Raw genomic sequence first — 27,521 nt, 5'->3', positions numbered from 1 at the left:
TATTTCCCCCACCCCCAAATTAATCTTCAAAATACAAAAACAAAACAACAACAACAAAAATCACATCCTCATGATGAGGCAGCCTATTGGCAGCACAACATACCACTGGCCTGACCCAGCCCCCCTTCAAGTCAAGGGAGTTGATTTGAAGAGGAGCAGACAAAAGCAAAGCCTTCCCTCAACCCTTAATCTAGCAAGGGCTGGTAATGGAGCGAATCACATAGTATCAAGTCCTTCAGCCAATCTGGGGAAGGATATAAGTCATGCTACAGGAAAGTAGTAACATTGGTATACTTTTTATTTTCTGAAGGAAGAGGAAGGTTTGACAGTACACAGATGTAATTTATCCTCTATTTAACATCCCAAAATAATCTATACATTAGCTGGGATAAAAATGTAACTAGTGTATATGATTTGAAGCTACTCTTTAATATGTGGATGCAGAGACACGTACCTTGTAAAAATCAGATCCTGAAAATGCATGTGGATGAACAGTTGCTGATTTTCCAAGCTATTTAAATTTTGCACTTAGGCAATGCAGGCCAAGGTTACATCCATAAAACATGCAACAGTACCTTATTCCGAACTAGGAACGCTATGTATGAAATTTGAAGTATGAAGAAATTATGTTTGTAGAAAACTGATCCAGGACTATCAAGCCTTAGAATCCAAATGAGGATCTAGTCTACTTCTCCCTTCCCCAGCAAACACATAACATGCACACACACAAAAAAACCTCTTACCAAAAAGCTCTACCCTAATTCCATATAGGCTAGCACGTGCAGAGCTGGGAGAAAAAAAATTTTTTTTTTTTGGCTGAAAAATGCTGATTTGGCTCGACTGAAACAATACAGATGGATTTCGGCTAATGGCTTGGTATAAAGAAAAAAAATTGGAAATGTTGGATCAGTTCATTTAAGCATTTCTGAAACAAAACACTTCAATATTTCATTTCAGAATTTTTCTCCATGTTCTTTTTAAAACCACTGAAAAAACCTCAAAATCAAATGAAGTGTTTTTCAGTTTGGCTAGAGGCAGAGCCAGCATAGAGGCTGAGAGGCAATGAGGGCAGAGCTGGCTGCAGGCGGAGCAGAGCTGCGACCAGAGTGAGGCTGGGTGGCGCTCCCTCCCTACCTCCCCTGGGGGCTGGCCTGGGACCCGCCGCATGCCCCCCTGAACGCTCCTCCGTGCCCCCTTAGGGGGGCACGCCCCTTGGGGACCACTGCACTAGGTCATAAAAATAAACAAACCCTACAGATCTCATTGTCCCATTTATTTCATTTAAATAGTAAAACAGCTACATATCTGATGCATATATCTGCATATAATGCATTTTCTCTTTGTTATAAAAATAGCTATTGATCTTTAAATACTTCTTTGTAAGGTGACATAACAGTGTAGCTCAGGAAAAAAAAATGCTAAATTTACCTTCTTCTGTAGGGTTGAACCCACAGATGTCGCAAATACAGCGAACCCACTTATTCATCTCCTCCTCGCTATCTGCCACCAAGTAGAAAACTCTGTCGATAGTGTTGATATCAAAAATATAACTGTTTTCGAACTCTTTTTTGTTAAATGTCAATCCCGCATCCACTTGTTGACACAAGTTTAAGTCAATAATACGAATAGGTTTTTTGGTATGGTCATTTTTGTAGTACTCCAACACATCCGGATCTCCTGTTAGACGGCCACTGCGAAGCACAAACCACCTCCTCTTCCATGCCTAAGAAGTAAGGGGGAAAAGGGAAACATTAATATAAGAGTGATGTTATTTTAAAGACAATTATGCCTATTTATCAGTGACTTCCACTACTGGAACTGCATTGAAAAAAAAAAAAAGAAAGAAAGAAAAAAGGTTGAATACAATGCAATAAATATTTCAAATTGTTTCCAAAAAACCTAAATGGAGGAGAATCAGGTTGCAAACTGGTGGCAGTGACCTTTTTAAAAAAAATATTTCCTTTTATATTTAAGACTTTGCTCAAGAGAATAAGTTTCAAAAGTAAGATGATATTTGCCAAATGGGAAAGGATGAATCCAATTAAGGAAAAGAAAAAAAAAAAACTTCCAAAGAAAGTTAATACAGCCACAGGAAGGAAAAGAAACAACCTATATGTTTAGGTACTTAAAAGTGTCCTCTTAATTTCATGCTGTTTTATCTTCAATAGTTACTTGCTTTCATAGCACACATAATGCTCATTCATACATGCACGTTTCTCTGAATCTTGTGAATAAAGTAGGTTAATCAAATGGTAGTATTTTAAGATAGCTACTCTTGTAGAAAGAGAGCTACTTTATTAGCTGGCAACACTTTACAGCACTGTAAGTTATTGGATTTTCTCCTTTAAACTTAAAAAAACCATTTAATTATGTTCATGAATATATATATTTGCTGAGTCCAGGCACTGCGACTCCTACACCAACCCCAACTACTTTATCAGTGCCTTAGGGCTACGGACATCCAGTTTAATTTAGAACAGTGTTTCCCAAATGGTGGGTCCTGATCCACCAGTGGGTTGCGGGAAGAGTGTAGGTGGGTTGATTATCACTGCTCCCCCATGTCACTCTCCACGAGCCCCAGAAGCACTCCTCCTATCAGGGCCACAGGGGAAGTGGGGGAAAGGGGTTGTTTGCCCCAGGCCGCACATTTGAGAGGTTCACCAACCAAGTGACATTGCAACTTGCACATGGAGTCACAGCACTGCCCAGGTTTGCCTGGCTACCCCTCCATCATGATAGGAAGTAGGCTGGTCCAAACCTAAGTAGTGCTGCAACCCCATCCACCAGGTCACAATGCCCAGAGCAGGGAGCCAGGCCCATCCTTGCAGGACAGAAGCTGCCGCAGCAGGGTGAGTGCGGGGCAGGCCCACTCTTGAACACCCCCACCACTGAGGTCTCTCCAGCCAGCTGGGGCTGCAGATGCGAGCAGGACTGGGAGAGTGAGAGCACGGGGACTAGGCGGAGCTGAGCAACAGGCTTGGGAGCTGGGCCAGGGATGCTCTCCTCATCTTGATGCAGGTGAAAACTTGGACTGTGAGGCCCCCTTGCTGGGAGGGGGATCTGTACTGTTTGGGGTCTGTTTCAATTAGGCTCCACAGACACAAGGATTTTTGAGAGGCCAGTTCTCTCCCAGGGCAGAGACTGGTCACTGGAGGGCTGTTTTGTGTTTTCCTTTGCTGTAGCATGTCTTCCACTCTCACTTAAAGGCGTGACCTCCTCAAATTACAGGGGTGTAGCAGGAGCCCTGTCAGAGCTCTCTATCCACAAGAGGGGACAGGGCTGGGAGAGGAGAGGTGCTAGCAGTGCAGAAAGCACGGGAGTTTATGTTTTTCTTTCATGTTTGAATTTTTAAAAAGTTAAAAAATAGTGAACAGTAGTTTATATTTTACACACACAAAATTATTATTATGCAATGGCGTCTCCCCAAAAAGACAAAAAGCAGTTGGTGGGTCACCTTAGTAAAAAGTTTGGGAACCACAGATTTAGAGCAGCCCTCAGAACATGCTAATTCATGCCGGGGAACCACACTTTGCACACAGTTGGTTCAGGACTGCAGAATGCCTAAGTTACCTTTGCACTCTCCTCCTAACCCCCATTCAGCTCCTTAGCTGTAACTAGGGATATGGGTCACTATATCTTAGGGAGAGGAAGCCTCCACAAATATGATCTAGTCCTGCTTTAATTAAGGTGCTCAGATATCGGGGCAACAGACATAGCATAAGAACCTAGACAGATGGTCTTCTTTTAGGAGTAAGAACTCATTGCCTTTACGCTGAGTTAAGGTTGCAGGATCAGGCCCACAGCCATGGAAGGAATAAACTCTTTATCTCCACCGCTTTTTTCCCTACTTATAAGTCAAAGTGTGAGCTCAAAGAAAGTGAATGGGATGGGTCTAGCAAACTCTCCTCCATACCAAAAACTCTCTTCCCATTGCCAAAATGATTTGTTTTAAAGTTTGCATTTAGGTTGTTTAAACAAGTATAAAAATCCATCACATAAAAAAATCCATTCATATTTTCTACAGAGTACACAGTGACAGGAAGACAGACTACCACACTAACAAGAGGTGAAAAGGAAGTGTTGAGACTTGTAGTGTCCTTTACATATCCATATGCATCTGTCAACCTCTGGGATCAAAACTTTCTCAGACTGGACTTATGGAACCAGCTGTGGAGCAGAAAACAACTCATGCTGGTTCCTGAGAAGTGTAAATGTAACCTATTACCTCAAACTAAGTGGGGGGAAACATACTGGGGCCTGGGAATCAAAACTGTGCTGCCATCTTATAGCTCTGGCTCAGAACCAGCATAGTCAGCTTTTCAGTGGGTGCTCACAAACAACTCATTGTCAAGCGTGGATGCCTTTTTTGGTATCAAGCTGAAGCTACTATGGAAAGATAATACAGAAATTAGGGAAGGGTGAAAATGCCAGACATTTAAACTGGAATTTGTGGCATATTCAGTAGCCACCATGTACTAAAATCATCTGAGTTTGAAAAAAGACTTTTATACTCGCAATTCTATACAAATAATCGTACTTTTTGTGCTCATTATCATATATATTCAGCCTTAAAATGCAGAATTATACAATTCAAGTCAGTTCTCAAGTCACCTTTCTCACTATGTTAGCAAGTTAGTGAGCGGGATAACTAACTTGCTAACGTAGTGAGAACAACAAAATACAAGAATTAAAACTGACAGAAAAAAACAAATGAAACACCTTAAGTAGATGCTATGTATTAAAATGTGTAAAATTCCAGAATTGATATGCAATGTGCTATACTGCTCTGAAAATATGACAAATTTTGTGCTGCTTTCTGCATCTCTATCAAGCCAGAAAAACAACAGCTTAGATACTAGCGTAACAGGAGCCTTAGATATTTTCCATACAGAAAGCCTCCAAGGTTGATAATTAATTGATAATTAGTTCTGAAAAACATACTGCAAACTGCAACTATTTCAGAAACTGGAATTATCCTCTATGTCTTTGCTTTTTAAAAATCTCATCTGAAGAAATAATCTCTAAAAACCCTAACATACTTGCCTAAAGATTTATGCAACACAAATCGCTTGGTACAAATGAAATTTGCCTAGCTTGGGAGTTTCTGTCTAGTTCTGTGTTAAGGGGTAAAACTTGTTCATATTATCACTAATAAAAGCCCTATTCAACATTAAAGAGTGAAATATGACTTTTACTCCAATTTCATAAATTAATCTAAACAGAACTTGTTTTCAGCCTTAATGCTACAAAATACCAACTATTAAGTACTTAAAACACGGAGTTTAGCCTACCACCTGCTACTATTTTTTTTGAAGAATTTTTGCATAGTGAATATGTGAATGTTTATTTCAGTCATATAATGAGTCACTCACTGAAACTGGCACAGATTAAACTCAAAAACAAAAGCAATTCCATAAACTACACATTAATAAGGCAGATACAAAGGTTCTCTGGGTTACAGTACAAAGCACAATTTAGCAGCAGAATAAAGCCTGAAGCTAGACAAGAGAACTGACATCAGAACCCTTGCTAATCATAGTACAAAAGCTTCTCTATGTTTTGTGAAAGTGCAAAATGAGCCCACATAAATCACTCTTTGTTATCTGAAAATATCTAGGATTCTTAAAGCTTGTTCTATTTTTAACATTTCAGTCTTTGTCGCCCTAGTGAAAGCTGTATACTGCCTCACTGAGCCAACAAGAATACTGACTAACAACTAATGAAGAGAGCTTCTTCAATAACTGCTTTCCCAAACTAAGTCTCTGAAAGGGGCTGTGGGGAGGTGAGAGCGAGAGCGAGAGAGAGAGAATAACTGTTTATATAAATGTATCCTTCTTTATTATTTTTTTCCCTTTGGGTATTTTTGTTTGAAGAATGTTTATCGTATTTTACAGCTGTACAATCTGTAACATGCATTGTATCCTACAAAACTACTACAAATATAAAATTGGGTTATGCCACAATGAAATTACAGAAAAAACCCAAGCTTTGTCTCTTCAATTATTTAATCAACAATACACTCTAAACAATGTGACTTTGCTTGCATTGATAAAAGTGATTCAGATGCAGCTGAACTATTGGAAAACAGTTGAGAAAAATAAGCAACTCTACAGTGTGATTTGTTTTAAAACTCACTTTTCCAAATCCTAACCAATACTGGTATGAGACAGACGTTAGATATTTTAGGGGGGAAATGATATTCCTTCCCTAGGATTATCTAATTTATTTTTAATGCAAAATATGTTTATTTACATTGCATGTCTGGTTCCAACACACTGCTGCAGATTAAAAAAAAAAAACACTATACTTGATAAATACCTAAAGTATTAAAATCATAGGAAGTACGTCAAATAACAGGGTGATATAATTCAGCAGTCTTTCTAAACTTTTAAATATAATTACAACAAAACAAAATTACGGAGATAAAGTAGGTTTTTAAAAGTAGTCAAAGATGTGATAAGTTGCCATGTAGCTACCAAAGACCTGGGCACACTCAGAGAGTTGTAACCAAAGAATACTGAAGTGGAGTATTTTTTTTTTAACCCAGTGGAGGAAGAGAAGAAAGCACTTTTTTATTTTATCTGTTGCACATTTTATGTAAATGGAGTACTGCTGGTTTAAAAGCAAGCAATTCAGCCAGGCCACCGTATCAGGAAAATTGGAAGACAGCATCACTTAGGGCTTCTCTACACTTACAAGGCTGCAGTGGCACAGCTGCATTGCTGTAGCGCTTCAGTGACAACGCTGCCTACCTATGCCGATGGGCGGGATTCTCCCACTGGTGTAGGTACTACACCTCCCCAAGAGGCAACAGCTGTGTTGACAGGAGGGCTTCTCCCATCAACACAGTGCTGTCTACCTGTCTACACCAGGAGCTAGGTCAGTATAACTGCGTCCCTCGGAGGGAGGCGGGGGGGGGGGGATTTCCCACACCCCGAGTGATGTATTTGTAGCGACAAGTTAGAAGTTTGGATATGCAGCTTCATTTTCCTGATGCATCTCCCCTGTCCCTATTTTTTTTTAAATGTAATTTTTAAATAAAACATGGCAACGGAGAATAAAACCTCCACAAATATCCAGGTATAAACATCTTAAACAGTAATTGTGAAAGGTGGATTGTCAAGACCTTAAATTATCTCAAAATTGTACTTTTTAGTAATAATGCTGAGAGAGTAAACAAATTTATGAAAAACAAGTAAAGTAAATGTGAAGTGAGGAAAATACTGGATGCATTACTACTTTCTTTAAAGTACTTAAGACTTGTTTTCCAGGAAGCACCATCTTTTCTAACTGAGCAAAATAAGGAAAAAACAGTCTCAGTGGAAGTTTCCACTCTACTGGCTATCATCCTGATCATCTGTTCCGAATACACACAAGGCTAAATTTCCTGTTTTCAAACTATTGTCACCATTTTCTAGTCTTGTGCTGCTAGTTCTAACTTTAGCTTTGTTAAATAAACAAAAGAAAACATTGAAAATAAAGCAGAACAATACCTCCATGCATATTTACTGCAAGCAAAATGTCAGAATTTATATTTAATCATTTGAACTAAAATAAATAAATCAATACTGAACTATTCATTAAAGCATCAAAGAAAAGGCAAAAATTAAAAGAAACTTATCTTATCACTGTGTAAGGATCTCTCTCGTTTTAACAAGCCTAAAACTACAAGTTCATCATTTTTACATGCACTTTAATTTTGCACTGCATTCCTTAAGTCCCATCTATGTTAGGAGTCTAACTGTGCTAACAGGCGAGCTGGCCAAAACTCAAGATTTCCAGTTCCTGGGAAATTCTGATATTTATTAAGTTTAGTTTAGTTCTGATTTGGAAAGACACCAAAATTTTCCCACAAACCAGAAATTTCACACACACACACACACACACACACACACACACACACACACACACACACACACACTAATTTTGGAAACACTGGCATATAGTGTTTCTGAAACAAAATATGATCCTCAGAATCCCACAGCTGCTGACTGAAACTAAGAAGAATCATGTCAATTTTAATCAAGTGCTTCCAGGACTCCCAAGGTATGTGACTCTAGGCAACTGGCCTGGGATGCCAGGGCTTCCAGACTCTCAGGCCAGTTGGCTCCCAAGGCTGGAAGCCCAAAAGCCCTGAGAACATCCTGTGCTTCCAGGCTGCTGGATCCACAGCAGGCATCCCCAGACCCAACCAACTCTAGCAAACAGGTCTATAACTGTGTCATCTGATCCACATCCACACTCTCCTTCTCAAAAATCATGGGGTTGCATAGGACTCTGGCCCTTCCTCTATCTATTTACTTACCTATATACCCCAGACCCCCAATCTCAGCACCTCCTAAACATTAATGCATTTCTCCTCACACACTCCTATGTGATAGGGAAATATTATCATCCTCATACAAATGGGGAATTGACTCAGAGAGACTAAAAGATTTACCCAAAGTCATGCAGAAAGCTTGTAGCAGAACAAGGAATCTAACCCAAATCTCCTGAATCCCAGGCCACGCTCTAACCACAAGGCCACCCTTTCTCTTCTTAGTCTATATAATATTTCTGGGCAATCTTGCCCACTTACAACCTTCAAACTATCATGATTTTGCTAATCACTTGCAAGTTTACCTTACCACTCCTGACTTGTCCCCATCTGTTTCAATTCTACATCTCGACCTGCCTATCCAACATCATCTCTTCCTGGAGGTCTTGTCAGCAGGAAATGTAATGTGGTCATAAATGAGCTTTTGGTCTGCCCTCCCTTGACCTCTCCATTACTGCTGAAGACAGCACCCTTGTCCCTATCACTCATGTTCATAATCCAGGGGATGGGTGCCTTTTCCTTGCCCTGCCCATCTAGGTGGTTTTCAAATTTTGCTGCTCCTTCCTCCACAATGTTTTCAAAATACAGTCGCTCCTTTCTGTCCATACCACTCTAGTTCCAAGTGCTCACCTCCTTCTGTCTTGTCTCCCACACCCCCCCCCTCCTATCACACCTATTCAAAAATGCAGCTGCTAATATAGTCTCGTCCTTACCACCACTCTGACCACATCACTCCCCTCCTTGAATTCCTCAACTGGCTTCCCTTTTCAACACAAGTTTAAGCTTCTTGTCCCTAATTTTAAGGCCTTTTCATCTCTGCCCTCCCAACTAATTTACTTGACTCTCATCTCTTATGCCACCTCCTATGACTGCTGCTCCACCAATGATGCCAGCTTTCTCTGCCCATTTGCCATCTTCTCCCACAACCGGCTCTGCATTTATTTCTATGCTTGGAAAGTCCTCCCTGAATCAACATTTAAGGCCATGAAATTTCCTTCCTTCCAATTCCTCTTCGAGATCCAACTCTGCTGTAATGCCTACAAGCAATCAGTCAACCAATTACAGTCTGGTTGTGCATAAATTGGAAATGGCTGATTTATTTTAAAAAGTATTTCATACCTTCATAAATCTTGCAGCTGTGGAAGAGATGCCTAACTGTCTTAGTTTAGTTACCTTCATCCTTCTATTTCCTCCTTTTAATATACTCGTTGTGCTGGGCCCCAAAATAATACAGGAAGCTGTTGAGGCTAGGACTTGTCCCTTGGTATGTGACTGTACTCTGCATAGGACAGGGGTGTTTTGATGCTGATTGTGACCTTTAAGCACTACCACAGCACAAAGAACCAGCAACATCATGACTTACTAAGAGTACCAAGGTCAAATTCTTGAACATGCAGTAATTCGGAGAGGCAACAATGCCTGATCACATAAAAATGGTTTAATTTAAAAAATTTGAAGTTTGGTTGTTATAGGGGCATGGTTAACTTAAAACTCCTGGATGAAATCCTGGCCCCATCTAAGTCAATGGGAGTTTTGCCACTGTCTTCAGTGGAGCCGGGATTTCATCGCACATCTTACTTTTTACTTACTAGCATTACAGTAATCTTAGGCACTGTTTTTAACTGGAAGATTTGAGGGGAAAATCTCTCTGTTTCCAGTTCATTTACTTGTACATTTACAGCATCTTGTGTATGTTCAGTTTCACTACTGGCCTGGATAGTCCGTCAATTTCCCTTGTCCTTGTGTGAAAGCCTCACACAGACAAGAAGAAGCAAGACATTTAAAATTTTATAAAAATGTGCTTGTAAGACCAAAAACACCAGCAGAGGGACTTCAGAACAGGCACAATACCTAAAACTGTTTTTATACATTTTTTTGAAACTGCTTAATATCAACTTGATGGTGCCCTTAAAACAATCCTTCTCCAAGGCATAACAGACTATTTCTTTTAGATTCAAACTACTGAAACAAAAGCTATAAAATGAATGAGACCAGTTTAGAGAATCAAGAGTACACAACATTTAATAATTAATGTATACATTATTATACTTTAAAATTTAAAAAGAAGCTTCCATGTAATCGCAGCTCATTTGACAATACTTGGTTGATAAAACAGTACCCATACTAACTTATCAATTCAACTAACAAAACATTTCTATAGTCTATAGATTCTCTAAGAATAGTCAAACAAGCCACCAGATCAAGTGTTTTACAGAATCAAATAACTACATATGATCATTTTATTGTCACCCTTCTCTTCCCTTCACCCAACAACCACTCTAGTAACTGAAATTTAGTCTAAAAGCAAAACCTCATAACAACCGTGTAACAGTAACCTACATAGGAGCTCATGATCTTATCACTGAAGATCTTGAGAGCAGACAACTCAATCCCTCAAGTATTAAATGTTTGTTTAGGAATATTCAGTACAAGTTTATTTTTACTATAAGGAGAACTCAAGTGCCATACTATTGTTTGAACAACCAAACAGCAACATAGATAAGTTTCTCAGACAATGGCCAGCCATATCAAGACAAATTATGCATTTTAGAACAGCACTATACTAAAATATACATTCTTTTGACTTAATATATCAGAACAAGGCTGTGTATTTGCAGTTTGCAGTATTAACTCTTAGAAAAGTATAAATGGTGTTCTAAACCATCTTATAGTATAAAATTACCAAATGTGCTGAATATTTACTTTCATGTCTAAGAAATAGCTCTTATAAAATCTTTAACTTGTATACCAAACAAAAATGACATCCTTTCTAGACAAGAAAAATTAACCTAAGGAAAATATAAATCTTTCCTTGGAGAATGTATTTTTTAAAACCTCATTAAATTTTCCATACGAATAAATAAAAACATCTTATGTCAGTTTTGGGAGCAGTTTACCTCTCTGTATTTTCAGTAAATCCAAGCAATGTCCTGGCCATTTCTGTAGTTGTGTCTACACCAAAATAAGCAGAGCTTTCTTTTTGCTGTCAGCTTTCCATCTCACTATACATACACCACCCTATCCTAATAACCTTTGACCAACAGGAAGTAGACACAATGGACTGAAAATAACAGCAATTGTAAGATTTAGAATGATTTAATATGTAAGGGGTGGGTTTAAAATATGGAAAAAAAAACTCATTTGGTATCTAAACAATTTGCAAAAAAGCATGATATCTATAAAAGATTCTTAACTCCAGGCTATTCTGAAGATCATAACACATGCTAACTATAGAGTACATATTTTTTCATAGAAGTCTTGATGCCACAGCTCTTCTGTGGATAGGGATTTCTGCACAGGAATAATTTGGGTATATCATCTCTTTTAACTCCACAGATCTGGGGCTAGTATAACAGTAAAGGGAGTGGAAGTTTCCTACTACACATGTGCAAAGTTACTCTTCAATTTGTATCATTGCTGATAATGATAATGATAGGGTAATTTCTCCATCTTTCCAAATGAACCTGAAGGCTAGTATTCTGTGGAAGCTAGAAACCAGGAATATCCACTCACTTATGAGTTAGGTATATGGAACATATGATCATGCCAGGCCAGATCAGATCAGTGATCCACCCAGTTTCATATGCTGTATCTGACAGTGACCCATGCAAGATGTTTCAGAGAAAGGTACAAGAAACCTTGTAGTGGACAATCTGCCCATAGGAGAGGTTTCTTCCTAATCCCAGGAAGTTAGGGATTGCCTTGTGCCTTGACGCCTGAGGGTTTATATCTATTTATACATTATTTAATGTACCTGTAAATATCCTCATTAGCCACAGAAATGTCTAATCCTGGTGGGGGTTTTTTTCAGTATACTAAATTCTTGACCTCAGTATTTAGCGGCTATGAGTTCAAAAGATCAACTAAACTAATTCCTTTGATTAGTTTGAAATTTGTGGCCTTTCATTTTCATTTTATGTTCCCCTTTTTAGGTTCATTGATTTCAAGGCCAGAAAGGAATGGTTGTGATCATCTAGTCTGACCTCCTGCATAACACAGGCCATCAAATTCTGACCAAATAATTCCTAAAGCAGATCCTGTAGAAAAGCATCCAACTTTGATTTAAAATTTGTCAGTGATGGAGAATCCACCACGACCCTTGGTAAGTTGTTCCAATGGGTAATTATTCTCACTGTTAAAAATGTAAGCCTTATTTCCAGTGTGAATTTATCTAGCTTCAAGTTCCAGTCATTCAAGCTCTTTCCTTGTGAGAAAGGGTATGTGTGAACACCCAGTTTACCTTTTCTATACCAATCATTATTTCGTGTACCTTTAAGTCCTCTCTTAGTCATCTCCTCTATAAAATAAACAATCCTAATCTTTTCATAATCTCTCTTAAAGCCTTTCCGTACCTATAATTGTCTTCATCACCCATATGAACTGCCATAATGGATCAGGCTGGAGTCCATCTAGTCCAGTACTCTGTCTTGCACAATATCCAGCCCCAGATGATTCAGAGGAAGATGCATGGACTGATGTATGATACTCTACCCTTCCCCAATTAGGTCTCCTCCTAATTTCTTGTAGTTAGAGATTGGCTTAAACCCTGAGACATAAAGATAGGGTGAACAGAGCAGAACATGATATCCCAGGTGAGGGCATAACAATTTCTATCATATAATAGCTTGTAATCCTTTCAGAATCAGAGGAACAGAGAGAAGGGGGAAAAAAAACATTTACAAACCCCCAACACCCTTTGTCCTGCCACTTAGCATAACTTGGCCAGACCAAAGGATTCTGCCCATAATTTTTACTTAACCGTGCTCCTTCATTAAAAACAAGTCACTTTGGGGATAAGAACAAGCAGAAATCTCAGCCCAAAATGTGAATTTGAGAAGGTTATAAGCATGTCAAAACAAAGTAATACTCATACATAACTTTTGCATTGTTAACTACTATATAAACACACACACATTTTATTTTATATAACTACACCCATGTTATTTACATTAGACTTCCCATGTTTTTAGTAGTACTTTACCAAATACTTAACCACACCAGAATCAGAAAATTCAAAAAAGCTTTGGCATCAGGTTTTACAAGCTGAGACTGGATCTAACTTGCTAACATAGTAGTTCAGGAAAGTCTGCAAATGCTAAAAATAACTGCACACAGGAGATACTAATATGATGTACTTCATTACAGAATCTATAGTAACTTCTAAATATAGAACTCTTCCGTTGTGTCTGGGCAGTCTTTTGGGAACACCAGTAGAAACCACTGCTCCTTTGTCTACCACTAATGTGCCTTTTTATGTCAAATTTTAGCTGTCTTTTGAAGTACAATTATTAATTGATCATGGAGTAGGAGAATGATTTTGAGATCTTCTTCAACCACATAACCTGAAACCACACTGTCTGCTACTTCCAATCTCCCTTTCCCCTGCCCCCACTTTGAAACAGAACCTGATGCCATAACACCAAGGAATAACAGAAAAAGGATATCCTGCCTAGATATTCCATTATACAGATCAAATCATCAATCCAGAGGGTTCTTTGCTTACACATGGGATAAAAGAAGATGCTTCCAACTGATAAACCCTGAAAAGGAAACAAGGTTGGCTCCACAACTATTTTAAAGTAGTTAGCACTCACAGAATAGTCCAATGTTAACAGCCAATTCACAGGGCCTGCAAAGTCATTATGCTGAAATAATGAGAGTCTGAGTTTTTTCAAGAACTCTGAAAAATGAGAAGGCAAAGAGTAAATATGCATCTTCCCAGAATCACTTTACCTAACCAGTATGTTTTAAAAGAGATCCAGAACAAACGATGTCCTTGCCTTGCATACATAGCCCAAACAAAAGTCATGAAGTTTCATGTCATTCTCTACAATAAATTACTTCCCCAGAAAAACTAAAAGTTACTTTAAAACTGTTTTATTAACAAATATAATGTCTTTATTGTATGTGCCAAGTAACACAGAATGAGTTGCATATCTTCACATATGACACAAAACATAAGAGTTTGCTTTTTAGCCCTTCCTTGTTGAAGGATACCAACCATGTTATAGGAGCACTATGTCATTTACATGACTAAAATTCTTAACAAAATATCTTTCTTCAGAGGGTCCTATTAAGTTAAAAGCATCCTGCCCTCCCTCCCCACCCTAGGGCTTTGCCAAGATTTTCTTTGACACCACCAGAGGAATACTTTATGTATCTTGATACTTCACTAACACCAACATCTGGGATATCATGGATTACGGCAAACAAAACTAGTAATTTAAATTATTATAGATTATTTCAATATTAAATTCATAACAGAAACATCACTTTCAGCGCCAGGCATTTCTTCTAGATAAATGACTAGTTCAGGTAAATGCTCTTCCAACCTATCACCGTACCCCAAGAAATGCCTAGAGTCTTAGGCAAAGTATTGACCTGAATCCTGGGGGTAGGCTGAAGAGAGCCTACCCCAAATTACGGATTATATGGTAGGAGCTCTGTAACCCCTGCACTGGAATCAATTAAATGCCCAGCACAGGAGAATGTGGGTGATGGGTGGGAAGCACCCCTTCCCTATGTTAAAGTTTAATAAAATTTGAGGCCTGCCACTTTCAAATCCATCCATGTATCTGTCCTCATTTCACTGCTGTGTACACATCAGTCGTGGTGCACAAACGGAGAAGAATTTTAAACACACTAGTCTAGAGAAAAATCTGTTTACATTCTGACAATGTTACCAACCACCGCTGCTTTAGGAACACTGCAGAGACGGAGCAGTTTACTCATTACGAGGATCATTACTGAAGAAATGGTAAGAGAAAACAACCCTGTCACCCCCCTAATACTAGAAATCACTGTTGTGCAAAAGTTTGCATCTCTGCCATCTCCCACATAGCAAACATAGAACAAGAACAGTAAAAAAAGACCCACCGTTGCATTGTTGTGTACTTGCAGTCTAATCTTTGCTCTTCTTGATAGTCTTGGCAGGGAAGCGAAGGATTGAATGGGCACAGAGACAAAGGGCTTGACTTTACTACCAGGGTAAGTCGGCCCAAGTTACGCTACTCCAGCTACATAGCTTAGTTTGACTTGCAGGGCAGTGAAAACATCAAGGTATCAACAGGAGACACTCTCCGGTCAACTTCCCTTACTCTTCTCGGAGAGCTGGAGTACCGGAGTCAATTTAGCAGGTCTTCAATAGACCCGCTAAAACGACACCCGTTGCATCGATTGCAGCAGTGTGGATCTCCCCAGTAGTGAAGAGAAGCCCAAAGAACCTCTCGCTCCTACGTGGCATATCAGCATACAGTGTGGGGAAAACTCACTGCTACTGCCTGGCCATACACCTCTGCCTGGCAGTATTAGAGGACTTGAGCCTCAAAATTTCAATTTGACTAAAATGGAAGTAGCAATGATTTAAGCCAAAAAGGTTTTGGGGAATAAAAGTAAAAGTCAATTCAAGAACACCAATATAAAACATTTATCTTCACTGCATCTAGTTGCAAAAAGTGTGCAAGTTACCAATATTTTTCCTACGTTATAAATATTAAATACAAAAACCCATAGCATATTAACAAAACATTAATGCCTTGATCCTGTAAGCGTTGAAGACAGTGGAACTACTCACCCTCGTTTCAGATGCTGTCTAAAACAGGTCATCTTGAAGGAAAATGGTGTGGGTGATTTTAAACAGACCAAACAAAATGTCTTACAACCTCACAGATCTGTTTGTTTGGGTCATTTAAAAAAATCAAAGTAAGTGCAACAGTAACAGCAAAAAGTGCTCACCCTCAGCTCTTGGCACATTTACAAAACGCATCAAGCAGAAGAGCCAATATATCATAAATCAACAGCCTACATTGTGACCAAATGCTGCCATAACAAGCAGTGTAATAGTTTAGTATATTATACATTTGTTCTAGTGCAGGAACTAAAGGTAATAAAGTGATTATACTTCACATATTACAAAAATCATAGTTAAGCACTTTCTGCAACATCAGTCTGATGATAGCCTGTGACACTGCATGTAAGGGATGCAATAGCTGAAAAATATTTTAAAAACTGGTATGTGTCACATCACATGATATTTCTAAATTAATACAAGTCCCTTGAATTGCAAAGTCATTTCCACTATTTAATCAAATACATTCTAATGAATTGGTAAAAGGGATGAGCAGATTGAAATGGCTGCATTTTCTTTAACTCACAATATTTATATTGCAATTTCCAACCCAAGCAAAACACACTGGTGTTATGATACCATTGTTAGAACATGTTTATACATCTAACCTAACATTTTTGGAACCAGTCCAGACAGTTCAATAAACATATTACAAACAAAATTAAAAAAAGAAAAACAGTTAAAGACAAACCTTTAGCTTTTTTCTCTCCTATTTGGACACAAAGTAGTTGCAAGAAAAATATTCTTGCAGAAAAACAATTATCCAGTAAAAGCATTTTATGAACATTAAAGTAAGCAAATTTGCTTCTTTGTTATATCACAAAAATGCAGTTTGCTAAGTTTAAAAAAAAATCAAATAATTCACTCAGATAGAGCAAAGTAAATTCTCAACTTCACAAATTAAAAGGTAGATAAGCAAAATAATTTAATTAATGCACTTTTAAATCATTGCAAAGAGAAATCCAAAAAGTGTAGGATTACCTTTTCTTTAAATGCAAACAAAATCTGTGTTCAAAATACAAACAACCTTTCAGCAAGACATATCTTTATATATAGAATTCTCTTTCATCTTCACAGACTTAAGAGTAGAGGCAGAAAATGACATCAGTCATCCAAAATGACCTATTTTTTTGTGTCCCACTAATATCACATATCCAATCTGGCCTTCTCCAGTGGTGGTGACGGCTCACCCACGTCTACCATTCTCTTACTCCACTATCTAAGTGCTCATAATGTTAAGAACTCTCCACTCCACACCAATATTTCTCTATACACCAGAGATGATGCAATTTACAAAACCTTCTCTTTCACTTTAGTCAACAAGAGGTTAAGAGTTCAGAGACTGGCCAGTTAATTGTACTAGTTTGGCACAGCACTACTTTACCAGGTATCTGTGTTTACATGCCCTGGAAAAGAGAGAAAAAACATCCGTGCCTACAGCGATTACAGACTAGAGATTTTTCGGATTGCATATGATGTGTGATGTCACAAAAAGCAGTCAGCTCCTCACACAAAAGACAAAACCTTTAATGAATTAATGAGTTGTAACCTAGAGAGCGTTTACTCTCAATATTTTTATTTCTTCAATTTTATAAAAATATCTATAGGTTTGTCTCCAAGAAATCAGAGTTTACAGTAAACTAAAATTGGGATTACTGATTATGTGTGGTTAAACATACTACTGATCTTAAAGAGAAATGGAAAGGTAATTTTTAATAGAATTCAAATGTAAATAGTCAAGTAATGGTTTAAATTTCTGATTTTGAATTATGATTAACAGACTCATGACTTTCAATTTGAAAAATAAAAGCTTGACTGAAAAATTAATGAGGACGTGTGTTACAAATCCATGGTTTCATATTGGTACCAAAAATCACTTCTACAGAATACTACAGATTTATGTTTATTACTTTGTAATATATTTAAATTGAATTACAATAGATGAATTACTTGATAAACTGTAACATCCTACATTACATTCATTTGATTAGTTGAACGCTGTAAACACTAAAATAGCAATCTTTTATTTTCTGCAATTTCTTATATAATTTTAAATTGTATTTTGATTAATAAAACTTATATGTCTAATTCCCAAGTCTGCACCTTATCTTAAGCAAACAAAAATACGTTTGTTAGAAACATGGTATGGGACAGTGGCTAATTAAATTTACTTAACTAATGTGTGTACAATATTGTATCCTCCCTAATGCTTTCTTAGCCATCTTACCTAGACCTCCACATTTTTTCTCAAAAGCTCCCAGCTGCTAGCATGGACAATGATCTCAATGGCTTAATAAGCAAATCAAGATGACACAAGGTATTCTCTATTTTGTTCCCAGTACTTTTCCTGCTATTGCTATCAACTGAGATCATAACAATACTGTTTTATTGTGACAGAAAACTATGCTGACGCTGGGTGTATGGTATTTTCCACTAGTCAGTAGGCTGATGGTACCCATAATAAAGTTGAAGTTCCTCCCATCACCTGAACTTGCTTGCAGGCTTTATGGCTAGATGCAAGTTCTCCTGGGGAGAAGACTGGAAATTGTGATTAAAAAACAATTCTGCTGCTGTTCCCAAGGTCACCCCAAATTTCTTGCCAAAAGAGGCATGATGGTAATTCTGATAAGGGAAACAGACCAGTACAAAGTGCTATATAACCACCTTATGCCCCCATTCCATTTGCGCAACAAAAGTTTGGATGTTCTGGCAGGTTCCTGTGGGCGAATGGGGAAAATGTGCAAACTTAAAAATATCTGTCCCAAGTTTTGCACTCCCTCCCAAATGCAAAAGTCCTCTTCTGAGTGCAGCAGCAGGAATCCTTGGATGATGAAAGTAGAGCTACTCAACCACTGTAACTGTCAATATGAGTTACAGACAGAGGCCAATAAGGAGGAAGGACAACATTGCTGGTGGTGGGGGGAGGGGGGAGTCATCGTAAAGCATGCTTGACCTGTAGTGCCCTCTGATGAATTAGTATGGAGCTCCCTGTATTCCCTACCTCAGTTTCACTTCTCAGGAAGACAGTAATGCCACTTCAGGCACTCTTGACATTTGATTCAATAATACCATTCTTAGGGCTTCATTATTACAAAACCTCTTACAAAAAAAATCCATAACAAAAAATCTCAGACAAACAAAAAGGTACTTCTAGCTTTCAGGGCTCCTCTGAAGCCTGCCCTCTAAGCTCTGTTCCTAGTCCCCTGAAGGTTCTCTCTCTGTCTTACATTTCTCCTCATGTCAGGAGCCCCTGCTCTTCTCCTGGAGATGGGTAATTCACACAATTATTATCCCCAAGGCCTCCTCCTGGAGAGCAGCCTTCTCCTGCTGGTGTCTGCTCCTTGCTAACTCAGGACCCCTGCAGGAGCCTTCTTACTCCTTTCCGTGTTTTTAGGCATCTGCCCTGCTATGAAGCAGGAGGCAGCAGTTATGCTGGCCCTTCTCCTAGCTCCTTCCTTATTGGATAGGCCCCACCCTCTCTGCCCAGCTCAGGTCCCAGGCCCTTAAAGATACCATAGTAACAAGATTCATTCTAAATGCTACTTTTTCATCAGGACCCCTTTCCTCTCTTCTCATATATCCTCAGGTTCTGTGAATCAGACCACCCTAAACTCTTGAAGGGCCATGATATGCGATGGGGAGGATTGACCACTAGGAAGTACTGCCCTTAGGGGACAGAATACCCGTAACAGGGGAAAGTAAAGAGAAACTCATTTCCAATTAAAAGGAATTCCTTGCAAGAAGCTCTCCCACAGACAGCAGAAAAGAATACATCTGCTCTGCTTTGTGAAGGCAGACACACTGGGAATAGGAAGGTTGGGTCAGCAAACACACCCTCAAAGTGAGCTTCCTGTTTCAATAAACAGATTAAAAAACAAAAAAAAAACTGGCTCTGTCCCAATGGATTGGATAGAAATACCCATGAGTTATGACTTCAGCCTAGAACAATGGATCCATAGCAGGGAAATTAAGATGGTCACTCAAGGAATTACATTCTCTACATTGCAACAGATACTCCATCTGGCTTGGGAGCCTCATGATTTTCAGCAATGTCATGACTTAGAAAACTTCCTTGTGAGTCAAAAGTATCTTGAGATAGTTACGCTGCATCAGCTATTTCACATGCTCAATAACTAGAATGGTAGGTTGAATGTTTAAGATGACCAGCAAAATGTTCACATATCGATACATAATGGATACTTTATAGGGAAGTAATTCATTTCTGTCCACTGTATGCAACTATACAGTTAAACACTGATTGACCAAAAAGACAGTATTCAGAGCTTTATACGATTTGTGTAATCTCTGTAGAACTCTGGGAGATGCGGGGGACCGTGCCAGCAGATGGACAACGTAAACAAAATGTCTTGCAGCCCGCCAGTGGATTACCCTGATGGGCTGCGTGCCAAAGGTTGCCGACGCCTAATCTAGCCACTCTTGTTTGGATGTTTCTTGAAGGCAAGTGCTCCTGATTATACCCATATATGAAATGTAGTCTATATGTCCTTAAGATCCACTTGCACATGACTCATTATTTGGATTTTTAGTGGAACACACGTAATAATAATAAAAAATTATTCACGTTAGGGTCTCTGTTCTTTTACCATCTTGACAAATTGGCTCAATGATTGTTTTTTAAGAACGTAAGAACGGCCATACTGTGTCAGACCAAAGGTCCATCCAGCCCAGTATCCTGTCTGCCAACAGTGGCCAATGCCAGGTGCCCCAGAGTGAGTGAACCTAACAGGTAATGATCAAGTGATCTCTCTCCTGCCATCCATCTCCACCCTCTGACAAACAGAGGCTAGGGACAGCATTCTTTACCCATCCTGGCTAATAGCCATTAATGGACTTAACCTCCATGAATTTATCTAGTTCTCTTTTAAATCCTGTTATAGTCCTAGCCTTCACAACCTCCTCAGGCAAGGAGTTCCACAGGTTGACTGTGCGCTGTGTGAAGAACTTCCTTTTATTTGTTTTAAACCTGCTGCCCATTAATTTCATTCGGCGGCCCCTAGTTCTTATATTATGAGAACAAGTAAATAACTTTTCCTTATTCACTTTCTCCACACCACTCATGATTTTATATACCTCTATGATATCCCCCCTTAGTTTCCTCTTTTCCAAGCTGAAAAGTCCCAGTTTCTTTAATCTCTCCTCATATGGGACCCGTTCCAAACCCCTAATCATTTTAGTTGCCCTTCTCTGAACCTTTTCTAATGCCAGTATATCTTTTTTGAGATGAAGAGACCACATCTGTACGCAGTATTCAAGATGTGGGCATACCATGGATTTATAGAAGGGCAATAAGATATTCTCCATTTTATTCTCTATCCTTTTTTTAATGATTCCTAACATCCTGTTTGCTTTTTTGACTGCCGCTGCACACTGCGTGGATGTCTTCAGAGAACTATCCACAATGACTCCAAGATCCTTTTCCTGATTAGTTGTAGCTAAATTAGCCCCCCATCATATTGTATGTATAGTTGGGGTTATTTTTTCCAATGTACATGACTTTACATTTATCCACATTACATTTCATTTGCCATTTAGTTTAATATTTGACTTTGTTCTAAATTATCTTTATACAAACAAACACTGCTTATGTGATCAGCACTTATAGAGAAAAATGATAGATGCCTTAGACAGTATGTCAATCTCAGAGATTTCATTGCCAGACTAATAGGAAATCTGTTCTGTAGTCTCGCTGCTGTTATTCATTGCAAGTGCATATGTGCTTACTAATGTCACATAGCACTTATTCTTAAGCAGCATCTTAATAGACATCAACCAGCTGCTCACAACATGCAGTAGGTATTCCAAACATTGTTTCTATTGAATTTTGAATAGCAAAACCACCACTTACCTCACATCTCTTTCGCTACATGTCTTCTCTGAACAAAAGGATAATTGTTGACAGCTTAAGCAGAGAAAGGCCAACTTGCTGAACATATTTTGATAAGGTGTACAATATCAATATTGTAGCAGGCAAGTTCTTGCACAAATTCTATTACACTACAACAAATTCTTCAGTTTGGCTTACTGCCCTAGCAGGGCTCAAATATTCCACGTAATAATGTATAAGCCATATTTATTTTTATTTAAACACTGCATTTTAATGACCTCCCTTTAGCAACAGGAAACAATGGGTTAAATGGGCTCTCTGAAAGTCATCTTTTCTAGGCACATCTGCATGTGCAGCCAGCTGCACTATCCCTAAACAAGACAGCTGGGTATTGCAGAGTGCTGCCTATTATGATCTATGTCCCTTAGTCAACAGAAAACAGAGCATCAGAGGATCAACTATATCTTAGACCAAGACTACTGCTGCCAGTGACGATACACCTGTTGCTTCACCCCTTGTTTCAGGAACACAGAGTACTCAAAACAAGAATGTGCTCTTTATGGTACTCTTACTACAGAATCACGAAATGGCAGTGGCTAAGCATGTTAAATAGATTTAACACAAACAACTCTGACATTGACATCAAAGCTAAATTCATTCCATAATTCAGAACCTTACTTTAAAATAAGATGAAATGGAACATTTTATATTGGCATCCAGCAACTGTGACTTTTATCCAAAACAAAAAACAACAAAAATCACCATTTCAGCGTCATCCCAAAGAAAATGAAAGCATTCTTAGCACCAATTCCCAACTGCAGTTCATCTGAAAGCTGTGCAATCTTGTAGACTCAATGAAGGTTTCAATCATCTAACGAGATGAGGTAATCTGTGTGTGGTTTCACAGTACAGTCTCAATGGCAGCCCATTATACCAGTCCCCTGACATGCTGAAGTATCAATCACAGCACTAATCAGTTTTCTCTACTATCCATCACAGAACGAAACTACTGCAAAATAGAGAACCAACACAGGTGAAGATATCATATCATATCTAAAATAAGCTCACAAGGTAGCTCATAAAGTTATAAATTCAGCCACACTAGTGTAGAGATATGTTTATGAAAAACTGTGATTTGGAAACACTCTCTCACAGAGGCAGTGTTGTGAGTATGGGAATTTGGAGGTGTGCCCTAGAGGCGGGGGTTGGGAACACCGCATAGCTGTGTGCAGCAGCTCACTACAGAAGCTCTCTCGTTTGTTTTATGAAAGTTGTATTCCTTTCTCATTCACTGGTTTTTATTTAATGAACCCCAAGATTGTTACAACTAACACAGGCACAAATTCTAATGAAGTCATGCCATCAACATGTATTCAATGCATTATGCTACCTGATACTTTACCAGTGGAATTTGCTAATTATTACAGAATGCAGAATACATCATTAATAAATTTCAATTAACATTTACCGTTTATAATTATCAGACTTAAAAGTTATTAAACAGTTTAAAAATCTTCATTAACCTCATTTACACATCAAATATAAAATATGTTAGTAAAACAGTGTTAAGATGGCAAACAAAATCCTTTCTTTTCAAGTCCACAGTTCTGTTGTCAATCTTTTCAGGTACTTATCACCACAGTATGTGATTGTGCTTAAAGACACAACACCCCTATAAAGGTAGGGAAGTACTATCATAATTTTACAGGTGATGAATTGATGCAGAGATAGATTACGTGACTTGCCCAAGATAACTGGAAGTCTGCAGCCAAGGAATCTAAATCAGGTCTTCTGTATCCCAATTTATTGCCTTAGCTGCAATATCAGCCTCCTATCTTCTCCTGAAGCACTTGAAAAATATCACAAACCACCAGAAATTTTGGATGTTTTATTCACTACATTACTTAGTGATTCCCAGTCTTCTCAACTGCTTCAAGAAGAAAACAGAAGCCTGAATTCAGGTGCTGAAGTAATTTTTTAAAATGTATTCATCTTTTCTTACTGTACATACAACCATTCCTGATTTGGATCTTTTAATGGTTTATTTTATTTGCTTTTTTTTTTTTTTTTTTACAAAGCTTTTCAATGCACCTTTGTCTCAGAACTTTAAGCTGCTTTTCCCTGCAGTGTTAGAACTGGTTGAGTTTTCAAGAGGCACAGAGGACGAGATGGAGAGGGATGGGGTGGTACAGCTAAAGTCTGTAACTTTTACAGAGTACTTGAGACCAAAATAGGCCATCTTATCTAAAATTTGGAAGCCCAAATATGGTGAAAAGTAAAAATAAAAACATACTAAACAGCCTTAGGCCTCATGACCCTGCAGCTCAATATCAGCCAAATTTCTCCTGAAAGAATCTCAATCTGTTGCCAAGAAGTTAATTCAAAAAGTGAATGGATAAAGGGGGAAAAATAGCATGTCAACCTCATGATGACAAGATTCAAAGTTTTTTTCATCAGCTAACTGCTTTGAAGACCACTACCTCAGTGGGCACAATGGAAGCCAAGATTATGTCTCTGGACTCTTTCCTTGCTGAGCAATCCTCCCTTTCGAGGACACACACTGAGCAAAAGGTAATTTTGTGGCATTTGACATTCCAGATATATTACATCATCTTTAAAAAGCATGCCTGCAGATTCTGGAATCCTTCTCTGACAAGCGTACTTTTGATTTACTATGAAGTTGGTCTGTTGGTCCTTAAAATGAATTAAGAGAACTTATTGGCCTGATTCACCACTCTACTTTTAAGCCAGTGAATTTATTGAATTCAATACAACTAAAGTAGTGGGCAAACACTGATTGGGTCTTTCATAGCACTTTTCATCCATAGCTCTCAATGTACTTTATAAAAGACAGACAAGCATAACTATCTTCATTTTCAGAAGGGAAAAACTAAGGCACAGAAAGACAACTTACCCACTGTGACTCTAAAACTTCTTAATGCCAACTGGCAAGCAGGTGCAAAGGGGTTACAGGAATCTCCTAGGTCCAGTATGCACATTCTAGCTCACCAAAGAGTGCCATGTGAGGTCTCAACTAAAAGCCGGTGTCACGCTGGCCAGCATGTATGGATGTTGTGTAAGAAGTTATGTATCTAAACTGAAAATTATGTTCTTAAGGTTTGTGTCTAAGGACTGGTCACACGAGCACAGGTGAAAAAGATTTTCTAAAGTGTTTATCTATCTGGATGTTTACATATAAATTAAGTATGTATGGTTCACAATAGGGCTTCTCTCACAGTCTGAACCAAATGCTAATGAAGAATCGTGAAAACTTCAGAGAGAGAAAAGTAAGAGGAAGAAGGAAACAGCAGTGGGGAAAGGGGGGAGGGGGAGAGGGGATAGGGATGATCCTATTTGGAGGTGCACATCAAAGGTTTGCTCTAGTAGTCTGGGGGACAAAGGAGATACCCTGTCATCCTTCACCTAGGAAGTACACAGACAGAGAATTTGCTTCATGAACATCTCAACCATGGTTGGTTGAAAACGTTGGAAAGAACTTTGAATGAGACTATCTTCTTTAGACGGGAGGTTAACTTGTTAGCTAATTTGGAAAGATGGAAAGTGTGCTACGATTTTGTTCTCTACGTAACTGTTTATTTCCAATATTCTTACTCACTCTCACTTGAATCTCTGTTCTTTCACACTTATTCCTCTTTTCATTATAAATATATCTCTGTGCTGGAGTGTTAAGCAAAGTGGTGATCCTGAGTTGAATCTTACCACCTGGTGTGTACTGTTACTTTGGGGTTCAGTGGATAAGGGGCTGGGCTGTACACTACAGGGAATGCTCTGAAGATTCAGGGATGTGTTCAATTCACTACCCTTCACAGAGGAGGCAAAGCCTGTGGAGGCCTGGGAAGGCAGAGCTTTTGTTGCCAGAGGAGCTGATCCACAGCATGCACAGACAAGACTAGGTGAAGGTGAGGTGTCTCACAATCCTGGGTACCACTAGGGAGTATCACTCCCATGCAGCAGATCAGTGGCAGAGTTAGCAAGAAAATCCAAAATGGGATAATGCTGCTTAAACACAGCACAGGAACGCAGCAAGGCTTAATTCATTAACGTTTGAGAAGTTCAAGACCTGATGACTTTTACTGTCAGTTATCAGCTTTGATAAAACAAAAATTAGGCAAAACTTTAACTACAGATTTTCTTGTGGTTAGTTTATATTTAGCCATATTAATCATCCATTGTACCTTTACAGGACCAAGACAACTTCCAGTTCACACAGAGGAGGAAACACTAGGCAGAAGAAGATGGGTTTCAAGCATTCATATGTCCCTCTCAGTCTTGTTTGCTATCAATTCATTTCAGAAAGTAAAGGAGAACCAACAAGTACATTTCTTGTTCAATAAGTCTATGGCTCTTGTATGGAATAGTCTAACAGTAGGTTTGCTGCAAATAAGGATGAAAGTGCATTGGCAGAACTGTATGGAGAAGTCTGGAAAATGCCATCCCACATAACAGGCCCAACCCTATCACCCTTACCACTCCTGGGCATAGTTCCAGTGATGGCAATATAGCAGGCAGTAAAACAAAATGTTTCAAGTGAAGTATTTCCCTCCCCCTTATTTTTTGTATAAATTAAGGGAGCAAAGCTATTTGCTAGAGTCATTCAAAGGGACTAATCCTGCAACATTGGAAAAAATAACCCCAACTATACATACAATATGATGGGGGCTAACCCCAACTGTAAATACAATATAATGGGGGCTAATTTAGCTATAACTAATCAGGAAAAGGATCTTGGAGTCATTGTGGATAGTTCTCTGAAAACGTCCACGCAGTGTGCAGCAGCAGTCAAAAAAGCAAACAGGATGTTAGGAATCATTAAAAAAGGATAGAGAATAAAATGGAGAATCTCTTATTCCCTTATATAAATCCATGGTACGCCCACATCTTGAATACTGCGTACAGATGTCTCCTCGTCTCAAAAAGGATATACTGGCATTAGAAAAGGTTCAGAGAAGAGCAACTAAAATGATTAGGGGTTTGGAACGGGTCCCATATGAGGAGAGATTAAAGAAACTGGGACTTTTCAGCTTGGAAAAGAGGAAACTAAGGGGGGATATCATAGAGGTATATAAAATCATGAGTGGTGTGGAGAAAGTGAATAAGGAAAAGTTATTTACTTGTTCTCATAATATAAGAACTAGGGGCCGCCGAATGAAATTAATGGGCAGCAGGTTTAAAACAAATAAAAGGAAGTTCTTCACACAGCGCACAGTCAACCTGCGGAACTCCTTGCCTGAGGAGGTTGTGAAGGCTAGGACTATAACAGGATTTAAAAGAGAACTAGATAAATTCATGGAGGTTAAGTCCATTAATGGCTATTAGCCAGGATGGGTAAGGAATGCTGTCCCCTAGCCTCTGTTTGTCAGAGGGTGGAGATGGATGGCAGGAGAGAGATCACTTGATCACTGGCATTGGTCACTGTCAGTAGACAGGATACTGGGCTGGATGGACCTTTGGTCTGACCAAGTATGGCCATTCTTATGTTCTTATGTACATACCAACTTCGGCATAATTAGCCTTCGTTAGTATTAAATTGTTTAAATAAAAAAATCTGATTTTTTTTTTAAAGTTGCTTTGATTGTGTGTTTTGTCTGCTGACCCTGTTAAGTTTGTGGCAGACCCGGCACTGGAATTGAATGTAGTACATTATGGGGTCCTCTCTGTGTGCATGTTTTGAATGCTTGAAATTTTTCATTTGGATACAGAAATTTTAAATC

At 38.7% G+C, this 27,521-nt stretch overlaps 1 protein-coding gene across 2 annotated transcripts in view; it reads right to left on the bottom strand.

Annotated features, from left to right (window-relative positions):
* The window catches only part of GAB1 (GRB2 associated binding protein 1), a 139,600-nt gene that overhangs the window by 53,810 nt on the left and 58,269 nt on the right, over positions 1 to 27,521 (bottom strand). For both annotated transcript variants that reach the window (XM_065405352.1, XM_065405353.1), the window contains exon 2: positions 1,429 to 1,723. In XM_065405352.1, the coding sequence (XP_065261424.1) occupies positions 1,429 to 1,723 (295 nt within the window). The remainder of the gene's footprint in view (positions 1 to 1,428; positions 1,724 to 27,521) is intronic.

This window comes from Emys orbicularis, chromosome 5 (assembly GCF_028017835.1).
Source record: "Emys orbicularis isolate rEmyOrb1 chromosome 5, rEmyOrb1.hap1, whole genome shotgun sequence".
Classification (NCBI taxonomy): domain Eukaryota; kingdom Metazoa; phylum Chordata; order Testudines; family Emydidae; genus Emys; species Emys orbicularis.
The sequence above is the reverse complement of the archived record's forward strand: the minus strand, read 5'-3'. Positions and strand labels throughout refer to the sequence as shown.